Source organism: Conger conger, chromosome 8 (genome assembly GCF_963514075.1).
Source record: "Conger conger chromosome 8, fConCon1.1, whole genome shotgun sequence".
Taxonomy (NCBI): Eukaryota; Metazoa; Chordata; class Actinopteri; order Anguilliformes; family Congridae; genus Conger; species Conger conger.
Genome location: NC_083767.1, coordinates 54,102,103 through 54,117,963, shown reverse-complemented (window position 1 = coordinate 54,117,963; position 15,861 = coordinate 54,102,103). Strand labels below are relative to the sequence as shown.

Here is a 15,861-nt window from a genome sequence, read left to right as displayed (position 1 = left end):
CCTCCAATAGGCCCTGCACCTGAAACGCCGCTCGAATCAACAGGCTATTTGTTTTTATTTGCGTGATAACTTTATTCAGCCGTCTCTTTTTGTGAAAAATGTATATAATTATTATTTTTTAGGCCTTTTTCAGCTTTATTGGACAGTATATAGAGACAGGAAGAATGGGGGCAAGAGAGAGGGAAAGGCATGCGACAAATTGTCAGACGGTCGGATTCGAACCGTTGACGTCGCGGCTCACAATGAGCATGCTGTCAGTGCTCTGCAGGCTGCGCCACCGAGACACCCCAACAAATGTATATAATTATAACGTAAGTTTGAGGAGCCTCAGCTTGACAAAGTGTTGGTGAACGCCCTGTCCCTGTGCCGAATGAGGCGAGAGGCGAGACGTGTTGGGCTAACAGCGCAGGGCAGGTGTGGCACCAGTGGCAGCGGCTGGAGAGCTCCCGCAGCAGGCCGCACGCAGACGTCTGACGCCGTGCCGGTTATCTCACTCAGAGGGAGGCCGGAGAGCGCCCACAGGCCCCGCTCAGGTGCTGCGACCGCGCTCCTCTCCGCTCCGACCGCAGCGTCGCCTCTGTCTCACGGACGGCGGCTCGCAGTGCCTCCACCGCGCTGATCTCCCACCGCCAGGCCAGAGTCGGTGTCTTGAGCGCAGGCCTGCGCTTGGCCTTGGGCCCTGTGAGCAAACTCATTGTAGGCCCGAGTGACTCCGCAAAGGCATGTTTCAGCCAACGGACCGCAACATGACCACGTTTCCAGGCAACTTAACCGCACACGGACCGCACTCACCTCGGAGCGCTGATCAGCGAGGAATGACCACACTCGTCTGAGCCTCGGTCTCAAACGGCGCATTGGCGTTTACCTCATGCTGTTATGCACGGTACTGAGGACCCAGACGCAGACCAGGATAGATACAGAAACATTACTCGTGCTGGACAAATATTGTGGTCATTTCAAAACCTCACTCTATGACCGTACTTGTCCCAGGCTAGATGCATTACAGAAGAGCCTCTCCGTGGAGTTAAGAACAACACCTCTGTGAAAACTCGCTTTTCAGAATGTTCGTGGTCCACTCTCACTCAGAGTACATGGCCGGTTTCGACCACACAACCAGACTCATATCAGACCACACTTGTGGTCGATCAAGCTTAAGTATATTAGATAAGATTGTGCTTCTATCTTTTGTTTTGTCAGAGTAAACCATTTTTCTCTCTATTTCTCTGTCTCTCTCAGGGACATGCTCACAGGAAAACTGTATTGTACTGAAGTTTGCTTTTTGTCATGACCTGACAGTCATATTTGTATTATGAAACATTTTTTAAATCACATGCATCTCCTATAGACAGCTTTGGAAAAAATGGAGACCAAATCAGACTTTCAGTTTCATGGTTTATGGGTACAGTATGTGTCTTAACTTTTGATATTCTTTCATGAACACCTTATTTTCATTTAAAAAACATGCTTACAGAAAATGACAACTGGTCAACCTACTAAAAATGCACTGCATTTTATAATATAATATAATATAATTTATTATATATTGAATAATGTAAACTAAACAAGTTTACACCCATAAATAAATAATTAAAATAACATATTTGCTAACGAAGGATTTCATCAGTCAATATTGTGAGTATACTGATTCTTCATGGAAAACGTGAGGAGTGGTCTCTTCATTTTTCTCCAGGGCTGCATGTATGTATGAGGGTGCTTCTGTATCTGTGTGTTTCTCTGGAGCAGCTGGATCACAGTCACGCTCTCATGTTCAAGCGTACACTGAGTTTGAGTAATTGCGCTGTTCGTGAGTGCTTCTCATGTGCGGAACTCTCTCATAGTGATTAGTCTTTTATTCGTTTTGCCTTGTATCTGAAGTAGCCCGGTCTCTGTTGTAGTGGGTTGGCAGAGGCTTTATCACTTGGCTTCTGAAATGGTGTCTATCAACAAAGAAACAGACAGATTTCAGTGCAGATTATCAGCCGGGTGGGCAACACACCAGGCTTAGTGAAGCACAATCTAGGATTTTTTGAAGAGAGATGTCAGATGTGTGTTCAATACGGAGAACGGTGTAGTGAACAGAGGTATTTTCCCCACAAATTACCCACAGATTTATTAAAGGTTAATAAAAAATATTTTTAACAGTGAAATGATTGTCAACTTTCTTGGCATCATCCTCTTTGTTGGGTAACATTTGTGGCCAGCAGAGAATAAATGTGTTTGCAAGAATTTCTTAACATTAGCTAATATTTGCTAATGTTTTTGTGTGTGTATGTTAAAACCTTAGCGGAAGGAATTTTTCAAACCAAGTGGTATAGGGTGGCCTGTAGCGTAGTGGTTAAGGTACATGACAGGGACCCGCAAGGTCGGTGGTTTGAATCCTGGTGTAGCCACAATAAGATCCACACAGCTGTTGGGCCTTTAACCGTGCATTGGTCCAGGGGTGGATTATCTAATCAACTGTATGTCACTCTGGATAAGAGCATCTACCAAAATGCCATTAATGTAGTGGTACATGCATGTATGCTATTTTAGCACAACTTTTTTGCACTTCACTTTTGCCATACTGCAACTGTGTGAACCTCTAGGTGTTTTTATTGTTCAGAAGGTCTGCTTCAGAATGGAAAACATGTTTATCTCTTTTCTACATTTTCTGCCAGGGCTGCTACAGGAGTGTTTTCTTTTCACAGTGACTGTTATATTTGAAGGCCTCAGGACTGAATCTGCTTTGATAAATGGGTTAATGTTGTAAGCACTGTTAGTACAAGGCCAGGAGTGTACTCCTGTTGATGTTCAGGTTAACAGAACCAGAAAATGCAGGAAAATTGGTCTGTTTGAACAACTAAGATAAAAGACACGTTGTGTGGTAGGAGGGGGAAGCACCTAATCAGGCCATTGTCAGGCATGGCGAAGGGAAACAGTGCCTTTTATGGCTTCCCTGAGATACAAACACACAAACCTCTGGACAGCAGAGGAGATAAGAGCTTTTCTCACTTTGGCAACTCCCCAAGTTCCGGTGTCCCATAGCAGAGCCCCTTATGAAGGGCTGGAAGCAATCTGCTGACGGGCAACGGCCCCCAGGCAACATCCTCAACATCAGGATCGCAGATTCTATAAGGTGTCCACGAGGTTTGGAAAAGTTCAACAAAACATATTTAGTTCAGAGGAAAAATGGCCAATTGTGTAAAATGTCTGCAGTGGTTAAATATTAATCAGATATTTTGCTATGTTACATTATTTGAAACAGTTGTATGTTGGCAGAAAGAAGGAAGTTTCTTCCTCAGCCCAGATCACCTCCAGACCCCACCGGGGCTGCCTGTAGCCAGGACTCTGAGGGTGCAATGTATAATAGTGCAGAGCATGACCCAGGGGAGGAGGGTTTCAGTCCGCAGGGTGACCCTGGGTTCAGCGCTCGCTGGCGGCTTTTCCGATCAGGCGCCTGCAGTCTGCCTGCGGTGGCTACATCAGCTAGGAAAGATACAGGTGGATGACTCCACACTTTTGGAGGGTGAGCATGCTGGTATGCAGCCATCAGAAATGGGCAGAGGATTTTGTATTCTACATAGCAACCGGGTGTTCAATATTGGGGCGCATTTAGTGCATATGCTCTATGGCTTTTGCTTACAGAAGTAGTAATTGGATTTGAATGTTGATGAAAGTTTTAAAGTTGAGTATAGTCACTTTGTCTTATGCACATTAATGTTAATGTCAACTTGTGTCATTACAACGTGTCTTTTGCAGTTGAATATTGCATTTAATAAGACATTTATTTAGGGTTTGTGCAAACATAGTATTATTCAATACCTGTGAAGGAAAACAGAATGCATTGTTGCAATTTTAAGTGTTCCTGTTTTGCTTGATTTTTGGATTATTCCCAACCAAAAATATTTTTTCTTTTGAATATGAAGGTTTTCCTTTTGTATTCTGTATTCATGAAAAGTGAAATCTTTAAGAGAACCCTTAGCTCAGGTGAGGTGTCAGGTGTTCTTGATTGCATCTTCTCCAGCACCTGGGGACCACAATCAGCACTGGGTGTGTAATTGTGGGTTTGTCTCTTAGAACAAGGCACCCAGAACTAATAGCTGGTCACCTTAAAATCGCCAAGAAGCGTAGGCTCGATTTTCTCATTATCGGCTGACAAAAGACTTGATTTTGTTTGGACCCAGTCTGTCAAATGATTAAGTTGTGAAACAGTAAGCATGTTTTTAAGTCGTAGGCTGTGGAGTGGGACTGAGCTGCTCTAGCCCGGGTCACCCTCTGTGTACAATATGCTGCTTTTCCTTCGAGAAAAATGTCAGGTAATTAGATTTGATTGAGCTGTTAATTGAATATTAATCTCATGACAGGTATGTGCCGCAAGCCTTTTGTTAAATTAATCGACACACGTGTGCTTGCACAAGCCTTTACTCCTTTAGAGTTGCCTGTGTTTATTGTCATTGGTGATATTGAAAATAAATGATAAAAGCAGGTCAGTATTCAACGGGAGGTCATTTAAATTGTCCAATTAATTATTTGATGGCTTAGAAAATTAGATTTAAAAAAACTGATTACATTTATTTGAGAAAGGTGCTCCAAATGTTTCAGATAGCAGGATATTACAACCCAATGTTGAAAAGACACCTTATTTCGGTTTTTTCCTCAGTAACAATACACTGTAACAATTAACACCTTTAAATCAATAGTCAATTAACAGCTCAGTAAAACCTAATTAATTAGAAAACCAGATGGCAAACACAGCTTTTGCATGGGATCTTGAGGAAGATTTCTGGATTTTTGGGAAAAAGGTAAAAACAAGTATGATAGTCTTTTATATTGAAATTATTATATTCTATCCTCTTTCATTTACTTTTTTGCTCAATATGATTAAAATATTGGCAACCATTTACGACAGTTTGACATTTTAAGATTCCAATGAAATGAGAATTTCACTTATCAAGAAAATCTCATCTCAAGATTTGCCAATGGAATGAGAACATTTCATGTTTCCAACAAACATCAACTTAAAACAATCATTTGTATTTAATATTTGTAATCTAATATTTTCTACTGGCGAGAAAAAAAAGTCTTATTACGAGAAAACACTTAAGACTCATTTTTTGCAGTGTTCTGGTATTTTTGGGGGATGATTTTGGGGATGCCACACCCCACTAACCCCTGCATGAGTGACTCAGCGGGGTGCTGGACAGGAGGATCGAGCCGACTGTTTCTCGGAAAAGCCATGGAGATCCCAGAGGTTGTTTTTGTAAAGCTTCCAAGTCAGTGTGGTTTCACAACGCAGAAAAATGTGAGAGGAAAACCTTAAACGTGGCATTCTAGTGTGGCACGCACACGCATACACACACACACACACACACACACACACATACTGGAAGCACGCATACTGCAGCCAATGCTGGACATTTCTGAGCATGAAACCACAGCTGAACTCATTTAGAGGAACCGTTTGGGTCTGGCAGGATGACGGTGGTCTGGCAGTGTGCTGTATGAAAAGAAATCACCTAAAAGAGTTGCATTCTGGACCTCTTTGTCTCAGCATCTCCCATGCAAGGCCCCACTGAACCAATGATGTTCTGGACTAGCTTTGCAAGAAGCACAGGGGGGTCCAGACACAGTGTTATTCAGGCCTAGGCCTGGCCCTAGGCACAGTTTTTCTCTGTCCACGTCCTGACATTATCCATTATGAACCGAAAAACTAATCTGATCCTAGACCAGCTGTCCTTCTCTGCGCGGATTTAGTCTATGTGCACAGGCCCTGGTCATTTCGACTGAACAGCAGTCTTGCAGACACATAAAAGGAAACCAGGTCATGTCTCTGTCAACAGTGCTTTTGTGCCATTTTTTTTTTAGTTGACAAATTCCCATGGCTTCGAGCTAAGAGTGCGTTTGTTTTTCAGCAATATTTTCAGTCATGTCCATTTTTTTTTTGCTGCCTCTATAAATGAACATCCTGTCTGTGTAAGACCCTCTGATAAATATACACATTAAATCCTTATTTGACTAATATACGTAGGCACTTGACCGTTCACTTGAATATTTACATTCTGGGTATCGCATGGGTATGAACACTGTTTATGCGCACCTATATATAGCGAGAGGCCATGAATCTGTGCGTTTGCTCTTTCCCAGACTGCTGGGTGCCGGCTGGGGAGCGGGTCTGGCAGGGCTCCCTGTCTTGGATCTGGGAACGGGAGCTCTCGGGGTGGGGGAGGGGCGAGCTCCAGCTGCACTGTGGGTCTCGGTGCTGACCCGTAGGGGTGCGTCGGCAGTGGCACCCCGCCTGCGATGGTTCAGGATAGTTCCCATGCCCCCCCCCCCCCCCCCCCCCCCCCTCTTGCTGAGGTCACCTTGGAACAGCCGGCCGGGATGTTCGGAGAAGGGCAGGGAATGCTGGGAGAACGTTCTGACGTCAGATCCGTGACCACAGACTGAGGATGCTGCAGGATTAGAGACGCATGTGTTAAGACGGGGATCAGGCAGCCGATAATACATTCCACACTAAAATGACCCACAATAACATTTGTTTTGAGAGCATATATACGGCTAATCATCCACAATTCATATTAATTTCAGCACAGAACCCAGTCTACGCATGTAATTTGGCCACGGCTTGTAGTCGTTCAGCTGCATAAACCGCAAGTTGTCCTGGAGTGTAATTGTTTGTGAAAGGTGAGATTCTGGGGGAAGCAGAACGCAGAGATTCAGGCGGGTCATCACACGGCTGAATGTGCGAGAGGGTTTGGGAGGAGCGCTGAAGCGGCCCGGCGGTCTACGCGGCCCAGGACCCGAGTGGCACGTCGGAGACGACGCCGTGCATCGATAGATCACAGGAAACGGAGCAGCTGGTGGATGCGCGGTGAAGTGGTTAATGGCTTGTTAGTGCTCCTCTTCCGCCCGCTCGGTGTAATTGACGCGGCGTAGCCGGCCCCTGGGCGTCTGCAGGAAACAGGGGCCCTTCGCTGGGAGCTTCGCATTAAACGGGCGGGGCAGGAGAGTCAGTCATAGAGGTATCTCTCACGGCTTAATGCCTCCAGGAATCTGATTGATTTGCCTTTGGAACGTGTCCTCTGTACATCTTACGTTTTTTGTAAATCTTTTATATTTGTACTTTTTTTTTTTGGCAAGCTGGGAAATGTAGATGCATGGCCATCTAAGAACTGAGCCGTCTAAGAACTTTTTCTCAGCTTCTGTGCCTCTGTGAAAGAGCAGACGATGGCAGCGTCACATTTTGTAAATAAATCAAGGATTTTCTTTGAACCACCAAAAGAATATGGATTTTCATTCTGAAATATTTTTGACAAAGCACTTTTTGGTTTGTCTACTTGTCTGACCTGTACATTCCGTCTCCTGTCACTGAATTCACCCGGCATCCATCCTGTCCCTGGCAGTGTTTACCATCCAGTGACAGTCTTCAGACAGCACCTGCATTACCAGCTTTCTCCATTTCAGCCTCCTCCCAGGCATCTATACTCTCCAGTCCTGTTTCTGTCGCAAGAATAACTGCCACTTTCTCCTTATCACCCTCCTCCTTGTTATCATCACCATTATCACAATCATCATCATTATTGTTATTGGGCTCTTGTTTTGGACCACATTCTGTACTCAACCAGAGTGTTCCTTGGAGCAGCTCCTGCCCAAAGCATTTACTGTTAACATCTGCTGGTGGGCCAGTGGCAGCTGGTGGGGTGGGGTATGCAGGCTCCAGCCCTGGTAAGTGCACACGTGACCAGGTGGATGTTCTGGGAGCTGGGGAGGGAGGATAGGTGTGGAAAGAGAGATTACTTCAGCGCTGCGCTGCTGAAGGGCTGCCTGGGATTTGTAGTCTGGGCCTTGCTAATTATTTCTGCTTGGGAGGACTTGATGAGAGGTGTACATGTAGCACTGTACACATGATTGGCACTTATAAACAGATCTTTAATCTGCTTTGTCTGTGTTTTGGGAAGGGCCCCACGTCGCTGCAGGCAGCGTTAAAATTCGGGATGAGGGCCGATGAGTTTTGTGGAGGCTTCATGAGTTGCCGTCTGCTCGGCTTGTTTAAAAGGCTTTTTACAGGACGCCTGCAAGATGGCCGCACAGGGAGTGGCCCAGGGACAAGGGCGAGTGCAGATTAAATTAGAAACGATTTCTTATTGTGTGCCGTTAACTGTTAGCAGGGGTATGTGCGGGTTACACGCACCAAGGCATCCTTCTGGCCCTCGGAAGGCGTATCTCCAACCTTGTCCCCTTCAATTTGAGGTCTCCCCCCCCCCCCCCCCAGCGGACACACAGTGCCCAGTGTCTGCCACTAGTGGGCGCACATGAGCACAGCAAATCACCAGTGCTGGAGTCTACTTCCCTAATTAGGCAAGGCAGTTGAGATGAGGATTAGCTGTTAAAATCATGCTAAGCAGTTAGCCTTATCGCTAGCAGACCACCGGCCCTGATGGCGGTCTGACAGGTGCCCACTCGCCGTGTTCGTGTGAACTGCGTCCATGTGAACAGTGTCCGTGTGAACAGCGGTGCCACTGGAGCTCTTTTCTGCGTGTGAGGGAGCGGCCGTCTCGGCAAGCCCCCTCACCAGTATAGTCGCAATGCGCAATGAAAACTCATTTATTGGATAGTAATATCTACCCGACATGGCAGAACCCAGAGCGGCAGCCCTTGATTACATTGATAACGCCCACAGTGTGCTGGTAAAGGTGTGTGTGTGTCTTCTCCGCAAGACTTACTCTTATAATCCCTGCCCACAGGCCTGAGAGAGATGGAGCAGGGAGGAGGGAGGGGGGGAATGCTCTCTCTCCCTCTGACTGAGGAAAGTGTTGATCTGGATGGTTTCGCTGAGGGCTCTTATCTTAATGATGTTTAATTGAGAGTAATTGGATTACGGGGGCTTCTCGCTGGCGTGCCACCGCGGGCTGAACTCCCGGGGCGCTGTGAGGAGGTGGTGGCGATCCAGGGAGGTAGTGCCGCCAGCCAGGGCCACTCTGTGCACATAACCGCTCGCTCGCTCGTGCGCCCTCTCCTCCGGCCTCTCCTCCGGCCTCTCCTCCGGCCTCTCCTCTGGCCTCTCCTCGTGCCTCTCCTCCGCCCTCTCCTCCGGCCTCTCCTCCGGCCTCTCCTCTGGCCTCTCCTCGTGCCTCTCCTCCGCCCTCTCCTCCGCCCTCTCCTCCGGCCTCTCCTCCGGCCTCTCCTCCGCCCTCTCCTCGTGCCTCTCCTCTGGCCTCTCCTCCGCCCTCTCCTCGTGCCTCTCCTCCGGCCTCTCCTCCGGCCTCTCCTCTGGCCTCTCCTCGTGCCTCTCCTCCGCCCTCTCCTCCGGCCTCTCCTCCGCCCTCTCCTCCGGCCTCTCCTCGTGCCTCTCCTCCACCCTCTCCTCCGGCCTCTCCTCGTGCCTCTCCTCCACCCTCTCCTCGTGCCTCTCTCCCTCCCTGCGTCGGTCTTTCAGGCCGCGCAGATATTTATTTGCAGGAAGATGGTTTATTATTTATTTTTGTAGCGGTGGTGTGTACGCACCGGCATCTAGCTGCAAGGACTAAAAAAAACATGCAGAAGCCTTAATGCCATTTTGGCATTGTGAATCAATTCAGTCAGTGTGTGACATTCAAGTGAACACAAGCAGAGCTTGTTAATGTATTTTTTCCTTGTTTTGTATAATTGACTCAATGAAGTAACAGAAAATACAAACTAACCTTGCTCTCTCTCTTTGTCTCTCTCTCTCTCTCTCGTTTAGGAACGGGTGGAGTATCTGTTCCTCATCATTTTCACAGTGGAAGCATTTCTGAAGGTAATAGCCTATGGACTGCTCTTCCACCCCAATGCGTACCTGCGCAATGGATGGAACCTGCTGGATTTCATTATAGTGGTTGTAGGGTAAGTAGCACATTTTCTGTCTGCATGCCGTACGTCTTCACACTTCTTCCCTCAGGACAGGTGGGGGTGCATACTCCATTGGGTTCAGAATGAATTGCAGCGAGCACAGTGTGTGTAATGTTGCATTTACCAGAGGAAAATGCGTTATGAAGTTCAAGAGCGTCGGTGCAAACGTCGTCGTGAACCTCGTAAACCACAATCAAAGTCGATGAAGTTTGCAGCCGGGACATTAGTTTCGTCCTGGATGCAAGGTGAACTTCAGCTGAGTGAAATTAAAGGTGTACGCAGCGCACAAAATGGCTCCTGATGGTTGGTGCTCTGCCGATCAGGAGAGAGCAGGCATTTAAAGTCTCCACCAGCATTACAGCAGGGTTCTCCACACAAACGTTTATCCGTCTCCGTGAAACCCAGAAATTTGTACATTCAGTCCTGGTTGATCCGAGTCAAAGGCTCTTTTGATATAACGGGGTGACTTTGCGTCTGTCCTTTGGGGGAGCAGTCGAGCTCTGAAGACGCGCAAGCCGAGATGAAGGCGCGGGAGCGGGGGGCCAGCAGCTCATTAGCAGAGCCCCTCTGAGGCCCGGGGATGAATGCGGGCACCCCCCTCCTCTCCTCCAAAAGCCACTCGCGCTCACAGATGGATCACAGACGGCGCCGATAAAGACACGGCCGACAGGAAGGCTCACACTAAACGCCGCTGAGTGACTGGAGCAGACGCGCCACCGTGAACGGCCCTCTGTTGTCCTCCGCTCCTAGCCTGCAGCCCAGCAGGCTGAGGAGGCGCACTGCAGTGGGTTTAGTGCGCGCGTGTGCAAAGGGCCGCCGCGCGTTTCATCTCCTAAGACGCCCTCCTTGGGCCGCGTTAGTTTGGCGCGGTAGTGCGATGAGAGCAGGGAACGCCATTTTGAGAGAGAGAGAGAGAGCGAGAGAGAGCGAGAGAGAGAGAGAGAGAGAGAGAGAGAGAGAGAGAGAGAGAGAGAGAGAGAGAGCTTGTTGCTGTGAGGGATTGATTGATTTGTATCTGAGGGATTACTGTACAGTTTCAGATCTGGGGTTTCTTTCTGGGAAAAAAAGAGTCTGTGTGCCGTGGTCTGTGAAAAGAACCTCTCTCTCTCTCTCTCCTCTCTCTCTCTTTCCCCTCTCTCTCCGGTCCCTCTAAATATTCAGAGCAGATTCCTCTCATACTGTTCATTATCACAGTAGCCTTCACCAGTACACCACCCCCTCTGTGGGCACTCTGCCACTCATTACTCAGATTTGACAGCACTCTCCCAGGGCAAAACAGTGTGGCACCGTAGAGCAGGGCAAATTTCATTCCTACAGGGCCGGGGGCTGTGCAGGTTTTCCATGTCACCAGTTACACTAGCCAAATTAGCCAATTAGCTTATGCTGGTTTAATAGTACATTAGACAATATTAGACTAATGTTTTTATGTTGGGATGCAGGAAAAGGTCTTCACCTGTCATTCATGAACTTATCTAGAAATGTAGCTACAGTAAAATAACTCTTCCTAAATGACTGGGCTAATGAAAAGTTGTGAAATCCTGAAACAGATAGGGCCCTCCTTGAAACCCCTGCCCCAGACAGAGACCTCACTGTCATCACAGGCTCCTGGAGAGCTGTGTTTGCACAGCTAAGCTTCCCCCTCACTGAGCTCAGTGAAGCCTGTCCTCAGAGTGTAAGTGAGTGCAGCGTGTACACCAGCTGCAAGCTGTGCGTGCGTGTGTGTGTGTGTGTGTGTGTGTGTGGAGATGTGCGTGTGCACATGCATGCATGTGTGTGTTTATGCGTGTGTGTGGAGATGTGCGTGTGTGTGTGTGTGTGTCTGTGTGGAGATGTGCGTGTGTGTGTGTGTGTCTGTGTGTGTGTGTGTGTGTGTGGAGATGTGCGTGTGCACATGCATGCATGTGTGTGTTTATGCGTGTGTGTGGAGATGTGCGTGTGTGTGTGTGTGTGTCTGTGTGTGTGTGTGTGTGTGTGTGTGTGTGTGGAGATGTGCGTGTGCACATGCATGCATGTGTGTGTTTATGCGTGTGTGTGGAGATGTGCGTGTGTGTGTGTGTGTCTGTGTGGAGATGTGCGTGTGCATATGCGTGTGTGCGTGTGCATGCGTATGTGCATGTGTGTCTGTGTGGAGATGTGAGTGTGTGTGTGAGTGGGTGGGGAGGGGGCATTTGTGTGTGTGTGTGTATGTGCATGTGTGTCTGTGTGGAGGTGTGTGTGTGTGTGTCTGTGTGTGTGTGTGAATGTGCATGTGTGTCTGAGTGGAGATGTGTGTGTGTGTGTTTATATGCGTGTGTAGGGAAATGTGTGTTTGTGTGGGAATTGATGTGTGTGTGTGGGGATATGTGTGTGTGCAGGAATAGGTGTGTATGTGTGTGGAGGCGGCATGCTTGTATGTACGCCTGTGTGTGTATGTGTGTATATGTGTGTGCATGTGTATGTGTGTGTTTGTGTGAGCGTGTGTGCGTGTGTGTGTATGTATGTGTGTGTGTGTTTGTCAGTATCTGCTCTACGCCTCTTTAACTACACGGTAGCCAGCAGCATAAGCAGTCCTGACGCTGATGTTAATGACGTGAGAAATGTGTGTGCAGTATGCGAGTGGCAGAATGACCCCGCGGGGCCCTGACAGGCCGGCAGCAGCCTGACAGGCAGATGAAGAGCATCGCTCACCGGCCACACCGCTCTCGCGCTCCGACCCGCTCTACCGCGCGCTGTCATTACCAGATCGATACTGATGGGCTCTTTTCCTGGCCATCAACCCCTGCGTTTCTGCCCTGACTGCGCCACGTACAGCCTGTGATAAAGACCCGGCGCCATCGTCGTTTGCCTTGTCCATTGTTCATTCTTGATTTGTTCGCTGAGCCATAAAATAAAGATGCATGCTTACGTTTTACACGTTTATAAAGAAGAAAATAATGCACTTTCCTTTCGCTGTAAAGCGCTTGATTTCTATTCGCGAGCACCGGAGTATGTCCGTTCTGTATGGATATTCGCTTCAGGTTCACTTTTGATTGAAGCGCTGTTTGGTGTAAATCTAAATGCCGTGTTAATTATGAAATTAACATTGTCTCCAATTTGGCAATACCAAGTCTTCCTTTAGTTGGAAATATGAGATTTAAAAAATCATTAACATTAAAAAAAATAAATGGGCTTTAAAACAGCTTTTTGGTGTTTCGACTAATGCATGTATCCGGCATTCTGATTTTTGTTCAGTTATCTTTCTTAGTTATTTTTCCAAAAACTGCTCATATTTCCTGTCAATTATTACAATTTTATCGTATTTTTAAAAATGAAATCCTTTTTCCTAAATGATTTAATTGTATTAAGATAGCATTACGTGTTTTTTTATTTGTTGTGCAAAGCATCATATTCATGCTTTCTGGAAATTTTACAGGATTTCGTGTTCATTAGCAATGCTCAGTAAGGCAGTCTCATGTGTGTCCTGTCTTTGTGCGTATAAAGATAATTGATCGTTGAGCATAACCAATGGGCGTAATTGCGTTTTGACCAGGTAACACAGAATGATTCTCACGCAAATGTACCACCAGTTAACTCTATATTTTGTGCAGTCGATGTAATGCAGACCAAATAACAGATTATGGGTTAGACTGACAAGAAAATAGACATTTTACGTTGAGACTGGATATTGGAGTGGCATCCTGCTGTTCTACCAAACAGGTCTTATTTAACACCTACATGTCAGATAAACCCACCGCAATGTTCATCCCAAACATAGCCATTTCGGAGTTTAAAATTGTGCAAAATATTCCGAATACAGCTGGATGCATTCATTTTTGTTCATATCTTTACAACGGCCGCTGTGTGGAAATGCTGGTCCATGCGGGAATGCGAGATGAAATAGGCTACCTCAGCGCACATAATGCATTGTAATGGTTCGTCTCCGCGGGTATATCAGAGGGCAGCGTACCTTGCTGCGACTCTGCAACATATATTACCGCGGTAAAAACGAGCGTGACGCTGTGTTAAGGTTTTACCACAGCTGTGACCTCAGTCACGGTATTAGCTCAGTCCTTTTGCCCGTCCACAACCCGTTTTCACGGTCCCAAGTTCAGTCCTGCTAACATATTAATCACATGTTGTTAAAAAAAAGGTGGCACTTCCAGCCAGAGAAGCGGCAATTAATGAAACTGTCCTGCGACAGCTTGTGTTAGGTCAGGGTAAGAACCCTGCTATTTCTATTATAACGTCTGGCGAATGCCCCTCTATTACTTCATACCGGTTTCACTGTAAACCGTGATTAACCGGGAGCAGGGAGCGAGGGTGAGTGACGCCTTTCCTTCGCCTTCACCCCCAGTAGTTCAATAGAAGTTCCTCCGCTCCCGTTTCCTCCTTTCACAGTCAGATATGTCCGTCCGTCCCCTTTGTTCCTACACACACAGTGTCAGGATCTGTCAGGCTGAGCAATTAAACTGGATACATGCACATTACCGCGTATGAAATCAATTAAAGAGGATGGAGAAAGCGACGTGTGAAAGACTTTTGGCTTTTCGGAGAGAAAGGAAGTCACCTCTGACTTTGTCATGCAGATTATTTTAATTATCGAGTGCGATCGCCCTGGGGTGACATAACGCAGCCTCTTGGTTGTGAGGGGGGGCGCCTGTCTTTCTCTCGACGGGGTCCTGGGTGGTGTTCATCTTTTTCCCGCTCTTGCCTTTCTCCCGCTCCCTCTCTTTCCGTCTCTGTTTTGCACTCTTGTGCTTCGCTAACTTTCCCTTCAACCTTGAAGCAGAGATTAGAGGAAATGCGGTTATCTGTGCGATTGCTTGTCATTTCCAATCATATGCATCTAAAGCAGGAATGGCTGAGGGCTTCTAAGAAGGGAGGGGAGGGGAGCCATGCCGGTTTTGCATAATGTCTTTTGCGGCCAAATGAAATGGGCTCTGGGGTGACTGATTGAATTGTGGCTTTTTTCATCTCTGAGACCGATATGAGCTTCCTTACATAATACCGTATTCGATGCGGAGGCCTATTATTTGTACCCCCGTTTATATACGATTGCAGATAGCGTGACTTATAGCGGATCGTAGGACAGTAAGGTACTTTATAAAATAAATGTGTATCTGTTGCACTATTCCGGTCAAACCAGCAAGCAAGGCGGGTAGACAGCAGTTGAATGATTCATTTAGATGCAGTTTTTTTTTATTAATTGCTTTCCCCCTTCAACTGTGGAAATGGATATGTCTCAGGAATGACGCACAGATGTATTAATTTCCCCCCAACGGAATGTGCTGCTGGAGGTCTGACGACATGTTTAATGCCTTCGAATATATGTATTTTTTTTATTATACCTTTTTTCTTCTGACCGAAAATGATCGTATTGCTTTTGATTATAAAGCAATCCCGGTACATCACCTTAATCACCCGCGTTCCCTTGGAGGTGCTGTCTTGACAGAGGGAGGGTTGGGTCTTGACGCTGTGTTGTTGGGCGGTTGTGAGTCTGCTAGACGGGCCCTGTGTTTCCTGGGAGTAGAGATGGAGAATACTGGACTCCCCACAGGGAGAAGCGCTGATGTATGCTTAATGTATTCATGTATTCAGCCCAGGTGACCAGATGTCTCTGGTGACATTTGTGGCTACCTGAGTTTACCCAAGTGCCTCAGCAGAGTGCTCTTTATATGAATAACCACACAAGATTTCATTATCGCTATACAATGTGGGCTTTTCTCTACTCAGCTAAATGCTGTCACCTTCTGAAAACATCACTTTTTGTGTCAGTAGAAAAATAAAGAAAAAGGGCACTTGAAAATTACCTTCATCTGTTATTCCTTTTTTTTTTCTTTTTAAAGCGATCGCTCAGCATTGTAGCCTTGCCCAAGGCTAGGAGGATCTCTTCCCTAATTAACGTTTTATTGATGTTAAATTCTGATTTTCAGTGCCGGTGCATCATTACAATTCAACAATCACTTGATGATTAATGGTCTTGCCAGTACTCCCTGTGCAAATTCAGTTTTCATTACCAGCTCTGAGCGGACCTTTTCCCACTCAAGGGTTTGCAGA

General features: G+C 46.8%; 1 protein-coding gene across 1 annotated transcript in view; it reads left to right on the top strand.

Moving 5' to 3' along the window:
• The window catches only part of cacna1c (calcium channel, voltage-dependent, L type, alpha 1C subunit), a 252,518-nt gene that overhangs the window by 173,497 nt on the left and 63,160 nt on the right, over window positions 1-15,861 (top strand). The window contains exon 4 of the mRNA XM_061252517.1: window positions 9,701-9,840. Coding sequence (XP_061108501.1) covers window positions 9,701-9,840 — 140 coding nt within the window. The remainder of the gene's footprint in view (window positions 1-9,700; window positions 9,841-15,861) is intronic.